This window comes from Lissotriton vulgaris, chromosome 11, assembly GCF_964263255.1.
Source record: "Lissotriton vulgaris chromosome 11, aLisVul1.2, whole genome shotgun sequence".
Classification (NCBI taxonomy): domain Eukaryota; kingdom Metazoa; phylum Chordata; class Amphibia; order Caudata; family Salamandridae; genus Lissotriton; species Lissotriton vulgaris.
Window position 1 is genome coordinate 109,713,266 of NC_141699.1, and position 21,427 is coordinate 109,734,692.

Sequence of the window (21,427 nt, forward strand, 5' to 3'; positions counted from 1 at the left end):
GCTACTGAGATGTTACGCTTCAGTTCCCTGCTTTGCTTGTCAGTGAGTTGAGGTAGGTCTAGATCCCTCATGAAGGCCTCAAATGCAATCTCTGATAGGGGCTGCGGGGGGCTGTACAGCGTGGTATAGTAGTCCTTGAAAGCCGTATTAATCCCTATTTGGGTGGTAGTCGGGGTGCCTGTCTGGTCTAAAATTTCCAGGATCGGGTGACAGATTGGGGAATCACGTAGAAGGCGGGCTAGTAGGGGTCGGCTCTATCTGCCTGTGTATGCTGCCTGTCCGTGTATTCTCTATAGTCTAGAAGCCTCAGGTCTTCCAGCAGCTCCGCGTGTCTAATGTGAGCCTCCTGCAGTGGTGTGAAAGGCGCATTTGTGCCCGCTGCCTCATTCTCTAGGGACGCTAGTGAGCCCTCCACCTCCTTCAGTTGGCTGATTACCTCCCGTTTCCTGCCCACTCTAGCGGTCATTGCTGTCCCCCTGAGACAGACTTTGAAAGCGTCCCATTCCAACTGACGGGTGCTGGCTGTGTTCACATTTGTGGAGATGTAGGTTTCTATAGTGTCGGACAGGGAGGACCGGAAGACCGAGTCCTCAAGGAGATCCGGAGACTGCCTCCAAGTTGGGATGGGGGCCAGCCGCCTGCCCCACTGCCAAGTGAGTTCTACGGGGTTGTGGTCGGATAGGGTTTTCCCCATATGTTGGGTCTGAACAATCAAATCTGTGAGGGAGCGGGAGCAGAAAACATGGTCGATTCTGGTGTGGAGCTGGTGTGGTGGGGAGAAAAAAGTATATTCCCTCTCCTGTGAGTGTGTGCTGCGCCCTGCGTCTGCCAAATCCCAGCCCTCGGCCCACCGTGTTAGAGCGTCAGCCTGTTTCCTGCTCTCAGTGGCCTGCAAAGGGGGATGAGACCTATCCAATGTAACATCGAGCACAGCGTTGAAATCACCCCCGATTAACCAGCGGTGATCAGCCCAATCTGCAAGTACCCCGTTTACAGTTAACAAAAACTCTGACTGGCTTGAGTTAGGTGAGTACACACAACCAAATACAATAGCATCCCCGTCCAACAGTCCCCGCACAAACACATAACGTCCCTCTTGGTCAATTCTTTGCTCCAACACCTTGAAGGGGACAGAGCCGCGGAGCCAAATTGCCGCCCCTCTAGAGAACGCAGAATAGGAGGTAGCGAAGAGCTGCCCCCTCCATTTCTTGCGTAGCTTCACGTTTTCTGCAGCGTTCAAATGTGTCTCTTGCAGGCAAGCAATCTGTGTCCCCCTGCGGTTGAGTTGAGCCAAAATTCTATGGTGTTTATGTACTGATCCCATGCCCCGTACGTTCCAGGTGCACAACTGGTAATGTATCCTTGGCCTATAATAAATGAAAACAACCCACCCTCCTCCCACTTCAGCATACCCCAATCGCCAAAGACATACCCCCCAGTCAACTCCCATAGTAACATCAACTGAAGTAAACATAATTCCCATTGGGGATCACCGATCGGGGGTCGCGGCGGCTACAGCCATCGATGCTACATAATGTCCACCAACCCTGCAGAACCCAGCATCCGTACATCCTCAAGTTACATATTTTGCAGTACTATTGCTATCACCTTTCTGCAATACCTGTCAGTATTCTACAACCACTCTCTGCATCCATACATAAAACACACCCTTACACATCGGAAGTCCGATAGAGCCCCCTCTTACTGTTCATTCGTCAATGTCCGACGTAGGAGATGCGGTGGAGCGTTGTCGTTGGTGTCGCAGTTGTTGTGCGTGTTCCATAGCATTGTTTGGGCTCGTGAATATTTTACCATTTTCCAGCGTCCCAACTCGCAGACGTGCGGGGTATAGCATGGCATAAGGGATCTGTTCCTTTTGGAGCAGTTTCTTGACATTTTGGAATTCTTTACGGGCTGCTTGGACAGTGGCTGTGAAATCCGGGTAAAATGATAACGCATTTCCCTGATATGTGATCGAACCCTTCTGCCTGGTGACGCGCAGCACTGTGTCTCGGTCCCTGAAGTTGAGTAGTCGGGCTATTATAGGCCTCGGCGGGGTCCCTGGTGGTGGTCGCGCTGCTAGGGACCTGTGCGCTCGCTCAACGGCGAACAGTGGGGAGAGCTCATCCTTGCCGCAGATTTCCTGAAGCATCGCCTCGATGTAATCTTCCAATCTTCCCACGTTTGTGGTTTCTGGCAGTCCCAGGACGCGAATGTTGTTGCAGCGGGACCTTGCTTTAATGTCCTCGTTTTTAGCCTGTACGACTGCCAGCAATTTGGTGATGTCCGTCGTCTTTTCTGCGACTTGTTATAGCCCATCCTCCACATCCGTTATCCTCTGTTCTGCTTCACCCAGGCGGACCGCCTGTTTATCCAGTTTTGTTGAGAAATGGTCCATCCTGCCATTCAACGCTTCGATCTTTCCGTCGATGGCCTGTAGGCTGGCCTGTATAGCGGCGAGTGATTTCTCCAGCGCTGTGGCGGGAGGTGTCGCCGTTTCCAGCTCGGAGTCCGATGTCGGGGCCTGTCCCGGTTTGCCCCCTTTCCGCAACTCGAACGTGAGTCAGGGCTGGTTCTTTTCCGGCTTTCCCATGGTTTGTGCCGAGTCGCAATGTCTCGAGGTGCTTTCGTGATTATATGCAGGTACTGTCCAGGAGATGTCCTTTACCCCCTTGAAGCTATGTGCTGGCGCGTGGGGGAGAACGCGATCAGGACCTCAGTCGCTCCAGTCAGGTAGGCCGTGCTGCTACTAGGCCGCACCTTGCTTGATAAATGTACAAATTGGCGCCGCGGTGACAGCTTCGGCGGGGAGACAAGGTTTGCGCCACCGCCCTGAGAGGCCGCAGTTGTAGACGAGTTCTATGCCTAAATTCCAGTGCACCGGTGTTCAGATGGCCACATCCACTTTGCGTGCTCTCTTTGTGCCCATGTATACACCAGCCGACTCCAAGGGTATTGCCCCAGTGGCCAGACACACCAATGCGGCCCGGACCCAGGCCCAAACATCAGCCTGCGCAGTTCCAACTATTGTACCCCCTGCGGGACGCCGCTCTCCTTGGCTGTAGTGGGGGGGGGGGTTATCTGAGGCTACCCCCTTGTGTGTCCGCAATGTGATGTTCTAGCGTGACCCCCAGCAATGCCCGATCTCTGGTCTCCTCTGTCGGGGTGTCTCGCAGCTACTCAGCAACAAGCGTGCACATGGGGGACCTTCCCTTGGGGTCGCGCCGGGGAAACACCGGCCTCTTAGCTATTCATATTCTTAATTAGCCCCCAGCTGTTAGACCTGACGGCAGTACAGTGCGCCCGCCTATAATGCCGTGCTCGGATTGAGGAGGGTGGCGGGGGGGTCGGACACAGTCTTTGAAGCAACGTTCACAACGATTTGCTGACGTGCGGCCTGTGCGCTCACTCTGCACTGGGGACTCGCGTAGGTCTCTGCCCGGGCTTCCCTCCCGGCCGCTCGTGTGTCCTGCCTCTGTCGCGCAGCTATGAGCCCCGCCCCCGATACCTTGGTTGTAGGCGCACCTGATCCGCCACGGTCCACAGGCGAAGTCCGTAGACGGTTGACTGTCGGCAGTGCGACCTCTCAGTTCAGGGTGATTATCTCTGTCACCTGCGCGCTGCCATTATCTCTGTGCTTTGGGCGGCCATGCGGCGTCTCGCGTCTCACTTCTATGCACCAGCGGAGTCAGAAATGGGCAGCACCGAGTGTTCCCAGCCCGCAATAGATCAGGTACAGCAGGTGAAACCGCCGGATGGCAGGGTTAGGGTCAGGATAATGAAGGAATATTATCGATGGCTGGCAGTGCGGCCATCTTACCAAGCTCCAAGACATGCCCCAATCCACTCTACTTAGTTACTTCTAACAATGGTTTATGAACATTAACCAGATGGTTTGTCCTAAATATGAGCATGTAAAATTGATACGTATCCAGAGCTCCTGCAGTAACTATACATTATTTTCACTTATTGACACTTTGATGGCCACCCTAGCCACGCCTGCCTCATGCAGCAACATGCCAATGTTTCAGGAGAAATAAACTTAGTGAAAACTAGCATTTGTCTAGCGTTGCAGTCGATGGTCACTTATTCAAAGGGTGACCTGGAGCAGCCTGTAGTGGGTATCGGCCAAAGAGGTTTAAGTGCATATGATTCACAGGATGGGGTCTCGGTTGCTGTCAGTAGGGATGCTGAGATTGGGAACAGTGACGTCTAGTTTATTCATCTGCCCAAAAAACCAAAAACAAATAATAGCCACAACTCCAACTCTCTTAAACGTGAAAAAAGTATCCCGGGTGAAGGTGCTAACTGCCGCCAGGAGGATGGCGCAGGGAGTTGAACACTTACTGAAATTAAATGGGGCGAGTGGTGCACAAGGTTAAATGGCAGTAACACAGGCTTTATTTGCCACCCTTTCCAATTCTGTACATTAAATATAATAAGGTAATAATACGCTGCAATTGCAACGTTAGAGAACAACAGAAAGGCAATAGGCAAATAGCTTGACTGCTTCTAAACTCCCCAGACAGAGTAATATTGTGAAAGTTGCAGCAGTCCCGCTGGTTCTGCAGATTTTCCTCACATGGCCCGTGGCCCGGCGGCTCCTGCCGTACCCACAGCCTGCCATGCCTGGGCCACGCTCCAGGGAGGCTGAACCCCATATAACCCACGGAAGGCTCCCAGTGCTCACCCCTCCTCTCTACTACTTCCTCAGAGTCTAGACGCGGGCAGACCGACTGCAGGCAGCCCTGCCCACTCAGCCTCTACCGGGATCTCCTCTAGAGCTGCCAGGGCCATGGTGATTCGCTGCTGAGCCGGGATCAGACCTGCCCTCCTCCCCTGCAGCAGCTGATCCACCGCCTCCACCGCTCTGCAGCATGCAAGATGGCGGGGTCGCTGGTGGAGTGAGACAGTCGCCTGGCAATGGTAGGTGCCCTTCATGCATGAAGGCGTGCATGTGTGCGCATGCGAGAGAGAGAGAGAGAGAGGAGAGAGGGGAGAGGTGGCACGGCCTGGCCCCGGGCCTCGGTACGACCTCAGTGCCTCATGCTCAGTGCTCCCCACACGCTACCAGCCCAGCCCACGTCAACAGGCAGCAGCAGGTACCTGGCTGCGGCCACTGCAATGCAATGCTCCGTTCCCGTGACACCGCACCGCAGTGACATGTGCCCTGCATGTTTACACCAGGGCTGGAGGCTCGCTGGCACCTGGAAAGCATCCTGGAGAAAGTGTTTTCAGGACTGAAGAGGGAGCGCACCTACTACTTTTGGGTTTCCCATCACTATTGTCTGCTCTAGGGAATGGCTCATGTTGTTTACTAAATCTTCTTCCTGTAGTAAAACAGACTGACCTCGTCCAACAGGTCTCCCATGGACAGAGTTACTGTATATTTTGAAATCTCTGCGCTCAGAATAAAAATGAGGAAGTGAGGCGGCTGGTCATGTCTGGGTCAGCGCACCTGCTTCTTTAAAAGTGAAAGCGGGTATGGCGCGAGATTATTAAAGAACATATGGTCCCTGCGCGCCAGTAGATGCTGGAGGCGGAGTAGTGGGGGGGGAGTGCAGCTGAGAGCACACACAGCGTATGCCTTGCGGGAGCGACCAAGAGCACCATCTGTTTGAAAGTTTATTACAAACAGATGGTTTCAAAGCTCCCTCCGGCAAGGGAAATGCCAAACTTGCAGGCGTTACATTGAAAGCAATGCAATGCGTGCACGTTTTTGGCCTCAAAAGCTAATCGATTCCAAGAGGTCTTCTCCTATGCAACGCATGCATGCTGTGTAGGCGAGACCTAAAAACGGTCTCCGTGTCATGAAAAACATACACGGTAAGTATGAAGGGCATACATGCCCTACTTGCAGCAAATCCAATTCGGATGGCAGACAGCCTCGTGATCACACCAGTTGTAGCAACATGTCACACCAACGCCATATACAATTCATGTCTAAAAGCAGTTCATCCTTCCAGTCAAAATTTGACTATTCCATTAAATTGTCCCATATTTCAAATATCCTCGCCGATTCCAGGGAGGACCCTACTGACATGTGCCACGTGCAGTGAGTATGTGTTAATTTCCAGCTGGAGGGCCACATCGGGTCACAGGGCGTAGGATTATCAGGGTGTGGGAAGTCAGGGCAGGGTAAATCAGGAGATCAGGGACAGTGTTAGACCATCAGTGGGTATTTGACAGAAGAGTCCGGGGTGCAGACTGTTGGCATATATTTTAAAGGGGCATGGAGTACTATCTGGTAGACGATTACCGAGTGCCAGGACACCTCCGGGTAACCGTTGCACTTTTAAAAGTTTCCTTAACGTATCATAACATGTATTATTCCAGAGTATGAAGCCTTGGAATTTGGTGCGCTTGTGTTAACCGCGGGCTTCTGGGCAGAGTTTTGAGCACCAGGTCTTATTCTTCTACAAATTAAGCACTGGTTGAATTCAACTTTTAGTAAGTTGCCCCTTAGATTTCAGCTAATAAGGCTATGTGTTGACTGTCAAACATTAATCAAGCACTGGCTAAAGAAATATAACATCCGGGCGCCATTTTTCCTGTTAATATGGCCGCCGAGGTGAGCCGCCACAAAAAAAAGAGATAGTGGCAGTTCAGATGATGCTAGGACAGAGCACGTCTCAATACGGCGACCTCGAAGTAATACGGCATTTTCGACCCCTACTTTCATCGTATTAAGGAGAGCGGTCGTACCCCCGTCGAACCTCTGACAGTCTGGGCTGCACCTCGATCTTTTGCCACAAACCTAAATCCTCTTCAGAGCGCGCTGTGGGATGTCCCAAGTCTGAGAGCGCCTTGAAGGCGTGTACTTTCCGAATCTTCTTCATGCTGGCCGAGACGGAGAGCAAGCCTTCCTAGCGCACTAACATACCTCGCCTGTCCCGAGAGAGCGATAAGCACCTCACTATCTCCTGAAGAGTCCTCATAATTGCCACGGCGGAATTCTAGTTGAAGGAGTGAACGGGTCCATTGTACTACTATACCAGGAAATGTACATTTGCATATCGTTTGCATATCGCCCCCAGAATCCTCTGCGCACAATATATCCTTTCTGTGAGGCTTACAAATAATAGAGACAATTTAGAGTAGTCCAGATCGCAAAAATAGTATTGATGTCCTAGTCTCTAGGGCCTGTTTTCAAGTGACTTTTGGTCGCTGTAGGTGTCCTAAGTTTTTTCAATCATGGGTTCCTCGAATGACGGTTGATCTTTAGCTTTGCGCAGAGGCAGTATCGTAGCCAATGAGGTTTAACCGAGGCGCGATTATTGCTTATTGAAAACTTTACCCAATACCCCGCTGTGGCGATTTGAAATATAGTCGCCTTTGCAATTTTTGACAGTCTCTAAGGAGACTGATATTGCTTGTTTAAAATAGAAAATAGCCTTCAGATTGTAACCTGATTTCAATCAGGAGTGTTCTTTGGTTGCTCTCAGAAGCTATAGCGCGTAATGCTCTTCTTCCACCGACAGATGGAGAACTCTGATTTTGTTTTGAACTCTGTGATGAGCTATGAAGTTAAACTGCAAAGCGCTTTTAGTAGTTGTGCAATGAGAGGAGGTGGATTTTCACAACTGTTAATGCTTTATATAGGAATAAACGGCGCAAGTTTAGTTTCAAACTCTGTGACCCTTGTGGCGGAGGGCAGTGTAGCAAGTCACTGCTGCGCTGACCTTCATCACGGGGAAAGGTCATGACGACGGAACAGAATTTATTGAATTTTCCCTATTCCGCACCGAGCTTATTTGCAACAGCGGCTGCATTCGTGAGAGCCCTTCTACAACAGACATAATGAGCATCCTGGGGCACATTTTGCACCCGCTTAATGTCAAGGATGGCGTGGCGGCCCCATACGTTGGGAGACTTCATTGACACTCTTTTTCTTGCTTGTTCGATTCCATGTGCAGGCTTTCCCTCCTCTTCTTTTGGTTGTTCATTCTGATCGATATTTCAGATGCTGCTTTTTTTGTTCCTTCTGTTTAAGACTTCTCAAAGTTCATGGTGGTGTTTTTTGGTGCTGCACTACTGTCACATGTGATTCTTCCCGCCCCTCTCTGATGTATGGGTTCCGGAGTAGCGTGCTACTCGCCAAAAAAGCACTTCAATACCCCATCAGGAGTAACAAACGCTAAATAAATGCAAACCTTTTTCCCTCTTCTATCGCTCCGCTATCCTTCTGAATCCAAATAACTGACTAACCTATCCACCACTTAAATTACTTTCATATTTCACTATACTAATTCATCACTAATCCTTTATGGCCGTGGTTCCCAAACTGTGCGCCGCGACGCCCCGGTGCGCCACAATGAGTAGCCAGGGGCGCCGCGCACAATTTGGGAACATACACGGGGGAGATAGAAATGCCACCTTCATCGTCCTACAACATGGTTTGGCCCAAGAGTGACGTGTGTACGTATGCATCGTACGTGCTTTCCGAGGCATAGTTTCCACCATTACTGGCATACGGTCATACGCTGTTCTGAGCATATGAGACATGTTTGTGCTGCCTTATGGGACCCTCTTCTCAAGTCAAGGAAATAGGTAAGTGAAGTCTGTCGCCCTAATTGCACAACAAAAACTAAAATGCACAAAAAGGCCACTTACGAGCATTGTTCCTTGTACCATGCACGCTTGTGCGGGCATCCACACTACTTGGTATCAGCGCGCACATATTCTCCCAAAGTGCGCACTTCATTGCCCCATGCAAGAAGAGGGTTCGATAGGCACTAAAACTTTAATTGACGCTGACGATTGATCACTTGTATATGAAATGCGAGGAGCAGTGGCAGACATTTAAGAAGGCCTTTAGTCTGAACGGGTTTTTACCACAACGTGTCTCCGAGTTTAGAGCAGGCAGCTGTTACATATGCTGCTTGCTCTATTAGTGTCGGGACATGGGACCTGCAAGGAATTAGCAGCAGTAGTGACGTCCGGGAGCCCGATCCAGAAATGTGTTGATTGTTGGCAGTGGCACTGTAAAAAATAATATACCGTGTCTGTTGTAAAACGCTGGGTAAAACTGCCCAAGGTTGAAGGTGCGCGTTATGTAAAACTTCATAAAATAAACTGGATTCTGCCTGTCGCCAAAACTGAATCACATTATTATTATTATTATTATTATTATTAAATTTTATAAAGCGCGTAGTCACCCGTGAGTATCCCAGCGCTAAGATCCATACATCTGAAGGTCAGTGGGGCGAGGGGGGGAGTCAAATTTAGGGAAAAAGGTGCGTTTTCAGCCGCTTCCTGAATCAGAGATAGTCTGGTTCTGTTCTAAGGTCGCGGGGTAGCGAGTTCCAAAGACGGGCAGTGTAGAAAGAGAAGCGCTTTCCACCCGTACGCGCCTTCTTAACTCTAGGGATGGTGATAAGATATTCCTGATCGGATCGTAAGGATCTTGGAGCTTTGTAGGGTCTGATAAATTTTCTTAAAATAGGGGGGCCTTTGTCTTGTAGTAGTCTGTGAGCCAGACATAGGGCCTTGAACTTCACTCGCTCTCTCACTGGGAGCCAGTGGAGGAGCTTCAGGGCTGGTTTGGCCGAAGCTCTGGCCGGGGTATTGGTGAGGATCCGGGCCGCGGAATTCTGGATCCTTTGTAATTTGTCCAAGGTTGCCTCAGGAGCGCCTAGGTAGATGGTGTTACTGTAATCCAACCTTGATAAAATAAGGCCTTGGATTAACAGTTTTTGGGAGGTAGGAGGAAGTAAAGGCAGAATCTTCCTGATCGATTTGAGAAGCCCAAAGCACGTCCCAGCAACTTTTTTGGCTTGCGTCTTGAAAGACAGATCTTTTTCGAGCCAAATACCCAGGCTTTTAATCTCGGACTTCAGATCAGGGGGTTCACCCAGGCAGGGGGGCCAGATGTTCTGTGAAAGGGACAGCCCCTTCTGGCCAAGGAGGAGAATATCTGTCTTTGACCCGTTAAGTTTCAAAGACGAGCTATTCATCCATCCTTGTATTTGCGTCAGACAGTTGTATAAGTCCGCTGGTTCTTGACTTGGGTGAGATAAGGACACCACTAATTGAGTATCATCAGCATAGCTGACGATACTCACTCCGAACGGGTTGACAACCTCCTCCAATGGGGACATGTAGACATTGAATAATGTCGGGCTCAGGAAAGAACCCTGAGGCACGCCACATTGGAGGGGTGTTTCGGGGGAGCGGGTGTCGTTCTCCCAGACCTGAAAGGAGCGTTGGCCCAGGAAGGAAGTAAGCCAGGTCAGAGCAGTTCCCTCCACACCGATATTCCTAAGTCGGTGAATAAGGAGCCGATGGTTAACGGTGTCGAAGGCCGCACTGAGGTCCAGGAGGATCACTGCCACTGATCCTCCCGCATCCAGAAGTGCTCTGGCCTCCTCCACCGCTGCGAGAAGGGCGATGTCAGTGCCCTGCCCTGGGCGGAATCCAGTCTGCGAACTTTTAAGCAGATTGTTGGTTTCCAGATAACATGAACGTTTTTTATTCAAGAGCTTTTCAGCAATCTTACTGGTTCCGGGGAGAAGGGAGATTGGCCTGTAGTTGGCCAGGTCCGAGGGGTCCAGGGAGGGTTTTTTCAATAGCGCCTTGACGACCGCCGCCTTCCAGCTGGAGGGAACAATTCCCTGTAGCAGTGAGGCGTTAATGAGATGGGTAAGGGGGGGACGATGGTGGGGGCTACTTTCTTAAGGATACGTAGCAGGACAGGGTCCCTGGGAGATCCGCTTTTGATGGTATCTAGCGTGCTTTCGACCTCTTCGACAGTCACTGATCCCCAGGAAGTTAGACGGGGAGGGATGGGAGTAGTGTTGATTTCTTTTTCCTCGCTCAAGTTAGTGGATGGGATGGAGGCAAGGATTTTCTGGATCTTCTCCTCGAAGAAGTTGGCCAGTTTAAGGCATTTTTCCTCATCTGCTTTGGGGTCTGGTGGAGTTCTAAGTCCAGAATCTGGGACCTTAAGAAGTTCTTTTACAATGATAAAAGATTCCTTGCTGGAGCAAGAGGAGTTTTCTATCCTTTCTTGGAAGAATATACTTTTTGTCTTGCGAATAGCGATCTTGTAATTTTTTAATGAGGTATGGTAGGCATCCTTTTTGACAATTGACTTATCCTTCCTCCAGGAGCGCTCCGTTCTTTTACATTCCTTCCGTGAAAGATTGAGCTCCGGAGTGTACCAGGGGGCAGGGCTCACTCTTTTGGTATGCTTGAGGGTAGTAGTTTTGGGGAGGAGTTTGTCCAATGAGGATGTAAGCCAAGAGTTGAACTGTTTATCGGCGTTGACTGGATCGGTGGTAAAGGCAGGGATAGAGTCCCTGAGAATGGTGGTCCATTCGCCTGGCACAAGTTGGTGCCAGCGCCGGTCGGTGACCCGGGTTTTGGGATGTTGGGTAGGTGATATAAGGAAATACCAAGAGATGGGGATTAGAAAGTTGTCTGTCCAAGGGAGGGGAAGGGGGGGGGGGGGGCAGTGGTAATGTCCGTGATGTTGGTGAGGACCGGATCCAGAAGGTGCCCCTTGTCGTGTCCTAAACATCATTTAGGAATTAAGCACAAAGTATTTAAGCAAAAAGCAATACATTTTTATGGGCGGAAGAGTGGCTAAATTGCACAGAGAGATCACATATAAGAGCAGCTCAAATACTAATTCAGGAGGTGCAATCTGCAAAAACGTGATTTTCTTAATAGCCTCTTAAGTTGTTCCATCTTTTAGAAGAATCAAGGCCACATGTACTTCATACAGGACAACTAACTTGCCTCAGATCATGCCTGAAAGAGCTCTTCTGACCGCTTAGTTTTTTCAGTTGGATGCACCTGACTAGGCCTCAAATTGTCCGGTGCCCTTGAACCAGTCAGATTCAGTGAGAGGCCTTGCAACTCTGGTACACATGGCGTCATAAGCCCAGCCTCATTAGCAGTACACTGTGTGCTAGCCAGCCTAGAAAGGATCAATATAAATCTGTAGCATTTGTGCCTGCATTTGATTGATGGCATACAACTTTTCATTCTAAATACCAGCATAATGCAATGTTACAATGTCACACTCTAAATGGCTAATAGGCTGTATGCCTCATCTTTATACAAAAGAAAGGGCCAAATGAAGCATGACTGAATCATATATAAATGCTGATAGAGACAACGTAGTCCATGGTGAGTCTCTGCTACCACTTGCTGGAATAAGACAAAGGCAGCACATTACAAGGCAAGTTGTTTCTTAATCAAAATAAACGCTAAGCACTGATTCAGAAACGGTGAGCTGCAGCCACTTATAGACTACTGGAGCACCTCCAGCAAATTCTCTTGCCCTCATGTCCAAGGTCCAAATAAGCTCTCTTGCACTGCAGGGAAGACTTACTTCTGGTAGCAAAGGTAAGTCCAGCAAGAGAACACTTGCTGATCTGTGCAATGGGGGGCTTTGTCTGTGAGAGTTGGGAGCGGGGCTAAGATACTTTTAGAACTTAATTTCTCAAGAGGATTTAATTTCTGATATTTATGAGTTTACGTGCACTTCATTGCTTGGTTTTACTCATGTGAAACACACTGAAACCGCTAAAATGTCACACATGAGGCCTATTTGCAAGCAGTATGGCCTATCACATCCCGTTTGGTATAGTCAGGTCTCACAGTGCCCCTTCCATTTCTGGTGCCTTGCTGCAGTTTTAAGATCTTAGAGTTTCCCGTTGCTCAAATGTGTGTCATTTCTGATATTTATATGTTTCCCTTGTCTTCAATGCTGGCTTTTGCTGACGAGAAGGTATCACTCATAGTTGCTGAATGTCACTCATAGTTACACTGAAATTTTGAAAATGTAACACATAAGCAGACTGAAACCTTGGCAGCTATGCTTTGATATATCATGTCATCAGAGCCGGGGCAGTAACGCTTCTCAGTTCATGTTTAAAAACTCACCCTTTTAATGAATACTTTTCAAATAAACTGATCTGCTTACGTCAAATGTTATCTTCTTATTTTGTTACAAATATGATTATAATACATTCATTCCAACCCAATTACTTTAAGGAAGACAAAAGGAAGTACTCCTGAGGTCAGGCTTACATCCCGCCCACCGGTAAAAAAATGGTGGGGAGCCACAGTCAACTGCCGATTAGGTCCAGGGAGCCACAGGTCAGAAAAGATTGGGAACCACTGCTTTATGGGTTCCGGAGTAGCGTGCTACTCGCCAAAAAAGCACTTCAACACCCCATCAGGAGTAACAAGCGCTATATAAATGCAAACCTTTTTCCCTCTTCTATATCTCTGCTATCCTTCTGAATCCAAATAACTGACTAACCTATCCACCACTTAAATTACTTTCAAATTTCACTATACTAATACAACACTAATCCTTTATGGGTTCCGGAGTAGAGTGCTGCTCGCCAAAAAAGCGATTTGACGCCTCGTCAGGAGTAGTAAGCGCTATATAAATGCAATTTCAATAAATTACAATACAAATATGCCAATATTTTTGCCTCTGTGGTACACTGTATTACCAACTCTAGTGCAATGTCAAGTAGGTTCAGGGAGGGGCACTGCCTGGGCTCAGCTCCACCTAGAAAGTGTTGTACTCCCTCCCTTCCCCATTGAATCACTCTTCCAAGGTAGCACTATGTACCAAAGAGCCAACCCAGAGCCACCCCAGCATGCAGGTGCACTTACAAACTACATGGGAGAGGTGTGGCGCAGCGGCCCGAGTGTGTGACTTTGGAGCATGGGGTTCACGGTTCAATCACCAGCGGCAGCTATGCTCCACATCATGTGACTCTGGGCAAAAGCGAACTTAATCTCCCCGACGGCCTACAGCGCCTTGAAACCCTTTAGGGGTGATATGTTCGCTCTTTACAAATAGGAAATATTATAATTATTATTACTGCATCTGCCTCAGCGGGGTCTGCTCTTCTAGAAACTGCTAGCCCACACCTGCTGCAGTGACATACAGAGCGGTGCCAGTGGCGTAGCTTGGCCAGTAAGACAGGGGAGCGGTGAGCTTCAGACTTTCTAAGAATCATGCTGACATAAAATTTTAAAATACATTACACAACAAACAGGGTGCCTGAGAGGAGTTTAAGGGGTGGTGGAAAGGGAGAGGAATGCAGATTGGTAGAAATACTAAGAGAGAAAACACAGTATTTTGTAAAAATAACCAACACTTTTAAGGCTTTCAAAACAGAGAGGGAGAGAGAGTGTGTGCGTTTTTGTCTGTGTTTCTGCAAAAATCCCAGGTGGAATCCAACAGACACCCCGCCATACCCAACTTAAAGCACCTGTACCCAACTATTCATCAGAAAATGAATTTATTAAGGGGGTGTGACACCCCAAATATCCCCCGTGAAGCTACACCCACGAAAAAATGTTTATATACTGATGCTATGCGGTTCTCAGTCCAAAAACACTAAAGCAGTCATCTGTAAAAATAATTTCTGAGATCTCTTGTGTTTTTGCACAAGGGGTCTCAAACACATTTTTATAGACCACTGCTTGAGCATGTGTGTCCATTGAGTCTGGGCAGTCCCCTCTGTAGGCTCCTGTGGCACGTGGCAGTGAAGTATTTGTCCCATCGACCCACTGCCAACACGTGCTCCTAAAGATAATTCTTCACATATGCCATGCTACAAAAAACCTGGACAATAAATGCCCACACCAAATCCAAACATACTATTTATTTTAAAAGCAGTCCTAGCATATTGAAGAAAGTACACAAATGGTGAAAATTGTTACATTCTTGTGGGGGAATGCGTCTGGTTGTTAGTTTCGTTCCAAATATTACCAGGTGTATCTTAGTTCCAGAAAGACCAGATCTATGACTCATTAGTATCTTACACAGGATAAATTTACAACCAACGATTTTAAAATAAATCATTTATAGTCAAAGGTTGTATAGAATATCCTGGCTTTGAAATGGATCACTCTCACAGGGTCCCATGAGCATGTGTGTGCAGCTGGATGGAATGTTCTGCCATCCTCCCTCCACGGGTTCCTGCAGCTGCAATGCCCCTCTGCTCAGTCCAGCTAACTTGTATGGGACTTAGTCTTGAATCTGAAGCCCACCTCAGGTGCCCCAGGAGCTCACCTGGATTTTTCTGATGCAGTCGTGCGTGTTGTGTGCTCGGATGCAGGACACTCTTGCAAATGAGTTGACCATGGCTGCGGGTAGGACCGCGAGGAGCGATCTGGACAGGTCGGAGCACTTCCTCTGCTCCTGCTCAGACAGCGTGCACCAGCGAAACTTCTTACCTTTTGCATGAAGGAGACAAAGAGATGTGTTAAAGTTGGATCCAAACTCCAAAGAGACGAGGGGCAGAAAAAGAGAGGAAAGGGGCACATTATGAAGAACAAAGGGGCATATTACCAACGAGTAGCCATATTTATCGCTAACTAGGCTTAGCAACAATTTTTTTATCGCTAAGCATCGCCGGAAATGATCGCTGAGATAACTTGCTATTAGCAACATTTATCTCCAAAGCGATAATTTTTCTGGCGATAGCGTGAATTTCGCTGAGAATACAGCGATATTCACGCATTAGCGACGAAATGCTCTTAGCCATGTTATCCACCTCCCATTGGATAACATGGCTAAGAACTGGTCTGAGCAGGCATTAGTTTTTGGCGATAGCAGGAATATTTCCATCGCTACGCCCGCCTTGCTAATAGGCGACAGTGACGTTAGCGACTGCTTTCAGTCACTAACAGGTTGGGTACACCCACTTTGCATGTCATTAGCGATAAATGTAGCTGACACGCAAAGCGGGCCCCAAACCGCTCGCTATCGCCTAAAAGCTGTCGCTAACATCAGTTAGCGACAGCTTGCTAATAGAGCGATAGAATTATCACCACTTAGTGGCCGCTAAACCGGCGATAATTGCCTATCGCCCCCCTTGGTAATATGCCCCAGAGACTCTTGTTGCAAGACTGAAGTTATGGCTTTGATTGGCTCAAGACACTCTCTACTCCCATACAATGACCTGACACTAACACTTTCTAAAGAAAGCCACAATGTTAACCCTTCTCAACAATTCTTAGGCCTCTATTCCTTTGTTGCTCTACTTGACCTCCCACTGAACTCATCAATGACTCAAAGGAAGGTGTTTCAGATCTGGAAGAAGGGTCAGATGACACGTATGAGGAAGCCATTAGAGCTTTGGAAGAGATTTTGGGGAAATACAAGCACAGCAGTGTGTCAAATACAGGTGGCATGCAATGAATAGATGAACAACCAGATTTATTCTTGATCTGCAGTACACGTCTAACACTGGCAGCGATTCCACGCCACTAACCCTCCTGCCAGAACCACCTTTCTAGAATTCCCCCACACAAGTCCATCCTTCCGTAAAGAAATACCATAGCTGACATTATACAATATGGATTATAATACACGTAGTGGTGAAATGCGCTGGCTTGAAGTCTTGATCTGGAAAGAGTAGATAAGGTTTTGTAGCTGTGACAACCCTGTTCCGTAAGATTCAGATTGACTCTCAGCATCTCCAACAGCTCTTTTGTCAAGGTGTTCAATCCGATTCCCAAAAGATCCTCCAAATGGAATTGTGAATTCCTCAGAGGTTAGACATAGCAGAGTTTCAATAATAGTGTAAGCTGTATGTTTACACACCTTCTCCCCTACATCCCTCAACTTTTTAATGCCCAGTTTCCCCTCTGGTTTAGCCTGAGGTTGAAAAAATAGATAACTATCAGCTCCCCATTAAGAAAGACCGGAAAGAGTATTGATAACAGCAGTTCCTGAATGGGAGACACCTCCCTCCCCATCGATACACAGTCATCTTGCTCTCCTTTGGCAACAGTGGTAGTAATGATGTGTGGTGGTATGAATCTTTGTATCCGATACCTTTGTGTATTTTACTTGGTATTGATTGAGATTTAGCCACATAATTGACACTTTTTACAAAAGTTGGTATTTCTATATTTTATACTAGAAGATTTATATGCTGAATTTGTGATACGGTCTTAAACCAATGAACTTTTGGGGTTCAGCAAAGGTGTTGTTGGGAGAGCTATCAAAACATCTTGCAGCTTGAGTAGTAGGCGGCTACAGGAGTTTTAGGGCGGTGGGTAGTTCTGTATTGGAGCATGGGAGTGATGGTGGATGATATGGGGAAGAGAAAGGTGGGTGCAATTTATTAAAAATGTGTTGGTAGAAATATTATTAAAACTCATCCCCTGTTATTCCAAGTTTATAATGTAATGCAACACATGTATTTGACATGATAAATCCATGCCAAATTAAAATTCTACATTTGAGTCTAACTGGGCTGCGGAGTATAAGTAAACAAAGACAGCTGTCTTGCATATTAACACACTAAAACAGTGGTTCTTAACCTTTTGGCATTATTTGGATATCTACCTAATTTTTACTGGAAACACAGGACCCCCACTGAATCATTACTGCAGTCAGGGGACCCCCACTGAGTCTTTATTGGAATCCCGGGAACCCAGCCTCAGAATTTTCGGTGATTTGACCAGCAAAACAATACACAAAAATTACAGAAACTAGCATTCCTTAACTAAATACCCAAATTATGAAATATTTTATTTAATTACAAACAAATATAAAAAATATATATTTTAATAGGAAGCTGGGAGCTTTTTTAAATTCAATTGAGGATATTCATCGTCCATACTATATTCTGTTTGATGCACTGGTCCCATAAATCAGCTGAGGATACTAACTTAATTTTTAGCCTCCTATTTAATATTCCTGCACATTCACAGAACATTTGACATTTTTCAATTGTACATTTTGCTTCTTTATTTATATTCACGTTATTAACCTGTTAATATTATTTCATTTTCTAAGCAGGCCCGGACCCCCTGATTTGGCTTCACGAACCCCCAAGAGTCCGCAGACCACAGGTTAAGAACCACTGCTCTAAAAGAAAAACTTCTATGCCTGCCAGAAACCCAGCTTTCATCAGCCGAAAGGGGTTATTTGAAAGAATTTAGCAAGATACAAACACAAAGGAAGTGATGATATTCCTTTTTGACTGATCTGTCAAGGCATCTAAAACATTAATAGATACTTCAGTAAGTCCCCAGGAGGTGTACCCAGTCACCAGTACCGATCGTGCCATTATTTCCAGTTTGATAATCTTGGCTAGCTGTCTGCAGAGTCCTAGAAAATGGGCCTTTGGTTGAATGCTATTGAAAAAGAATGGAAAGGGGCGACCATTCGGTCCCCCCGAACGTATGGCGGAGTACCACGATCCCCCCGGGAAGCCATCTTGGGCGGGAGGCGTGTCTCGGCTGGTATGCCCGAAGCGGCGTAGCCGGGGCGCGCCTTTTCCCGCCCTGGAGTGGGCTGGCCTAGACACTGACGCGGCCGGCCACGCCCCAGGGGCAGGCAGGGGCGGGTTTACGCCCGCCCTGAAGACGGATAAAAGGAGCAACAAGCCAAGGAAGCATCCTCTTGTTCCTGTGCTCTGAAGCTGCACCACCTCGCTGCACGTGAGCTCGAGACAGAACGAAGAGCCAATTTTGAGCGTTGTAATCTTTCTTGTTTGTTTTGCAGATACTCTGTCGGAGAATGCCCAAGAAGGCGGGAAAGCGAATGACTACCGACCAGATGCTGCGGGTTCTTATGAAAGAGGTGACCGACCTAAAGAGGCGAATGGCGGATAAAGACGAGGAAGGGGGGCCGAAACGTCCTTTGGCAGGAGCAGCTCCAGGAGGAAAAGGCAAGAGGCCCAGAAGGGGAGCAGCTGGGGGAGACATCCCGGTTCCCTGTACCCCACTCGAAGCACCAACTCCCGTGCCGGAGGAAGGGAATCCGATTCCCGTGGTGGTCACCCCCGTGTCCGGGGAGGATATGCCGCCCGAGCTGGCAGCACAATTAGCAGTGTGGTTGGGTAAAGGTAGCAAGGGCGCCACGGCTGACGACGCGCAGGTGTTGATGAAGCAACTGCGTGAAACAAGGGAAGCGACGAAGGCACCATCGCCGGCTGCGGCAGTAGAGAAACCACCTGGGACAGGTCCAGTCGCAGATACAGCTTCCGGTTCAGGTAAGCGGCCATTGCCGATTGCGAGGGATGAGTCGGCACCCTCTCGAAGGGAAAAGTTGGGTCAACATGTCCCTCTGGCTATCAAAGAGAAGATATGGGCAGAGGAGTATATAAACATCTTCTCGTTGCTTACCGATCATTATGAGATGGAGCATGTTAAGAGCCAGAAGGAGCTCATGCATCCGAGTGTTTGGCGCGCAAAGATGGCCGCCTTTAAGGTAAATGAAAACATTGGCAATTGGGGCAAAGCATGGGGGATTTTTACATCCATCATGGGTGAACGTAGGCCCGAATTGCTGTCCGAATTGCCGATTTATCAGTCACGGATCATGGGGTATTCTGTATCACACGAGGGCAATCAATGGTTCTGTTACGATAATATTTTCAGAAAAGCGAAAGAACATGATAAAAACTTAACTTGGGATTGTTATGATTCTGTGTCTTGGTCCAAAATGGAAGATACTGGTATGTTGAAGTTGCCATTGGTAGGGAGTAGCGTGGGTGAATCCTCCCGCCAATATGCTGGGACGCCCTTTCGATCAGGTACGAGTAACGACAACCACTCGAGGCCAATCGGCAACGCAGGAAAAAGGGGGATTTGTTGGAACTTTAACAGGGGTAAATGTACCAGGCCCCAGGGGTCATGCAAATTTAGGCACGAATGTGGTGGGTGTGGGCAATCATCCCATCCTGAGTCCATGTGCAGAGCCAAAACGGGTGATAACGGGGGTAGAGGAGGCGCCAAACAGGTCTGACATAGTCCGAGGGGCGCCTTTACCTACTCCGATTGATACCATGGCAATGATTCCCTGGCTCAGCGAATACCCGGATCACGCTTCCGCTGGGGTGTTGCGGAACGGGTTTTCATATGGTTTCCGCATCCCAGTGGGGGAGTTTCAGGGTATAGCGAAATGTAAAAACCAGATATCGGTCTTGCAGCATACGACCGTGGTACAGGAAAAGATCGGGAAAGAGGTTACTCGAGGTCGAGTCGCCGGTCCATTTAATGTGCCACCAGTTGCTAACTTTGTTTGTTCCCCTTTAGGGGTGGTCCCCAAGAAGGACCCGGGTGAGTTTCGGCTGATACATAATTTATCAGCCCCACGTGGTCTTTCCGTAAACGATGCGATAGACCCGGAAGTGTGTTCGGTGCGGTACGCATCCTTCGATGAGGCCGTAGCCATATTGAATCGCCTGGGGCCCGGTGCGCTGATGGCAAAATCTGATATCGAGTCAGCGTTCCGGTTGCTCCCGGTACATCCAGACGATCAGCGTCTCCTTGGTTTCATGTTTCAGGGTCACTATTACATGGATAGGTGTATGCCGATGGGGTGCTCTATATCTTGTGCCTATTTTGAAAAGTTCAGTTGTTTCCTGCAATGGGTCTTCACAAAGAAGACGGGGTTTCGACATGTTATGCATTATCTCGATGACTTTTTGTTTCTGGGGGCAGCCGGGGATCCGGAATGTGGACAGGCTTTGACTGAATTTTGTGTCTTGATGAATCAGTTTGGCGTGCCATTGGCACCAGGTAAGACTGTGGGTCCCTCGACTTGCCTCGAGTTTCTGGGGATCGAGCTCGACTCCGAAGAAGGTTGTTTTCGTTTACCAGGTGACAAAGTGTTAAGATTCAGGGCATCCCTGCAAATGTGTATAAATGAGTCTAAGGTTAAGCTACATCAATTACAACAATTGGTGGGACAGTTGAATTTTGCCCTAAGAGTAATACCGATGGCCCGCCCCTTTTCCCGCTCGATCGCTCAAGCCATGGTCGGCCTGAAGGAGGGTCATCATCGCACAAGGCTCTCGGCAGAGGTTCGCCAGGACATGCGCATTTGGTTGGCATTTCTGGCGGATTTCAATGGTCGAATTGTCTGGAACAAACCGGCGGTGTCCTCTGAGGAGCTGGGGCTGTGGACAGATTCGGCAGGGAGCATTGGTTTTGGTGCCATATTCGGCACTCAGTGGTCGGCACAAAAATGGCCGTCATGGTGGCATGATAGTGGACTGACAAGTAACATTGCTTTCCTGGAACTTTTCCCCATTCTGGTGGCCCTGAGAACTTGGCCCGAGGGGTTCAGAGATCACTCTGTGGTATTCTGGTCTGATAACATGACCGTGGTTGAGTGTATCAATACGAAAACACACTACTTAGGGGAGGGTCTGAGGGCTGTTTTATGACTCTATACTGGATACATGCCCCAATCATACAACTACAACAACAAAAGGTATCCAGGAGTCTCGACTCAGTGTTTTACTCGAAGCTTACCACTATGTGACTTAGACTGTGTGAGTTCAAGTGTTAACCAACATTCAGTATGCAACCTTGGGCAGGAAATATTCCCATCAGTTGCCGCTCTGTACCACCATTATTTCATCATTTGGGTCCTCCATACCCTGGAGTTTGTACACAGAACTGGTCACACTGTGAGTGG

The 21,427-nt window shown here is 48.2% G+C and overlaps 1 protein-coding gene and 1 non-coding gene across 2 annotated transcripts in view; one reads left to right on the top strand and one right to left on the bottom strand.

The window, feature by feature from the left end:
- The window catches only part of LOC147679066 (serotransferrin-2-like), a 189,369-nt gene that overhangs the window by 140,109 nt on the left and 27,833 nt on the right, over nucleotides 1–21,427 (bottom strand). The window contains exon 2 of the mRNA XM_086944711.1: nucleotides 15,053–15,216. Coding sequence (XP_086800837.1) covers nucleotides 15,053–15,216 — 164 coding nt within the window. The remainder of the gene's footprint in view (nucleotides 1–15,052; nucleotides 15,217–21,427) is intronic.
- LOC147679068 (U4 spliceosomal RNA) lies at nucleotides 7,224–7,363 on the top strand. The gene has a single exon (XR_015301622.1). It is a non-coding gene; the product is annotated as a U4 spliceosomal RNA (small nuclear RNA).